We start from the raw sequence: 256 nt of genomic DNA on the forward strand, positions 1-256 counted from the left end.
TGGTTGCCCAAAATCTACAGACTGTCTCTGGTTTTTGACAATTATCATTGATGTGTCCAGACTGAAAATTGGGGCAAAAAGTTGTGTAGTATATTCCAGCCTTAACTGGTAAAAGTAATGTTTTTAATCATTGTAAAACTGGATGAAAATGTTTTGCTTATGCATTGTAGGAGCATCATAAGCGATCCATTCCCAAAGACACATGGAACCTTTTGTTAGATTTCAGTACGATGATCACAGATGATATGTCAAACTA

At 35.5% G+C, this 256-nt stretch overlaps 1 protein-coding gene across 1 annotated transcript in view; it reads left to right on the forward strand.

Moving 5' to 3' along the window:
- The window catches only part of LOC107578399 (DCN1-like protein 1), a 5,501-nt gene that overhangs the window by 1,910 nt on the left and 3,335 nt on the right, over positions 1-256 (forward strand). The window contains exon 6 of the mRNA XM_016264360.1: positions 171-256. Coding sequence (XP_016119846.1) covers positions 171-256 — 86 coding nt within the window. The remainder of the gene's footprint in view (positions 1-170) is intronic.

Source organism: Sinocyclocheilus grahami, unplaced genomic scaffold, assembly GCF_001515645.1.
Source record: "Sinocyclocheilus grahami isolate Dianchi unplaced genomic scaffold, SAMN03320097.WGS_v1.1 scaffold10044.1, whole genome shotgun sequence".
In the NCBI taxonomy this organism is placed as follows: domain Eukaryota; kingdom Metazoa; phylum Chordata; class Actinopteri; order Cypriniformes; family Cyprinidae; genus Sinocyclocheilus; species Sinocyclocheilus grahami.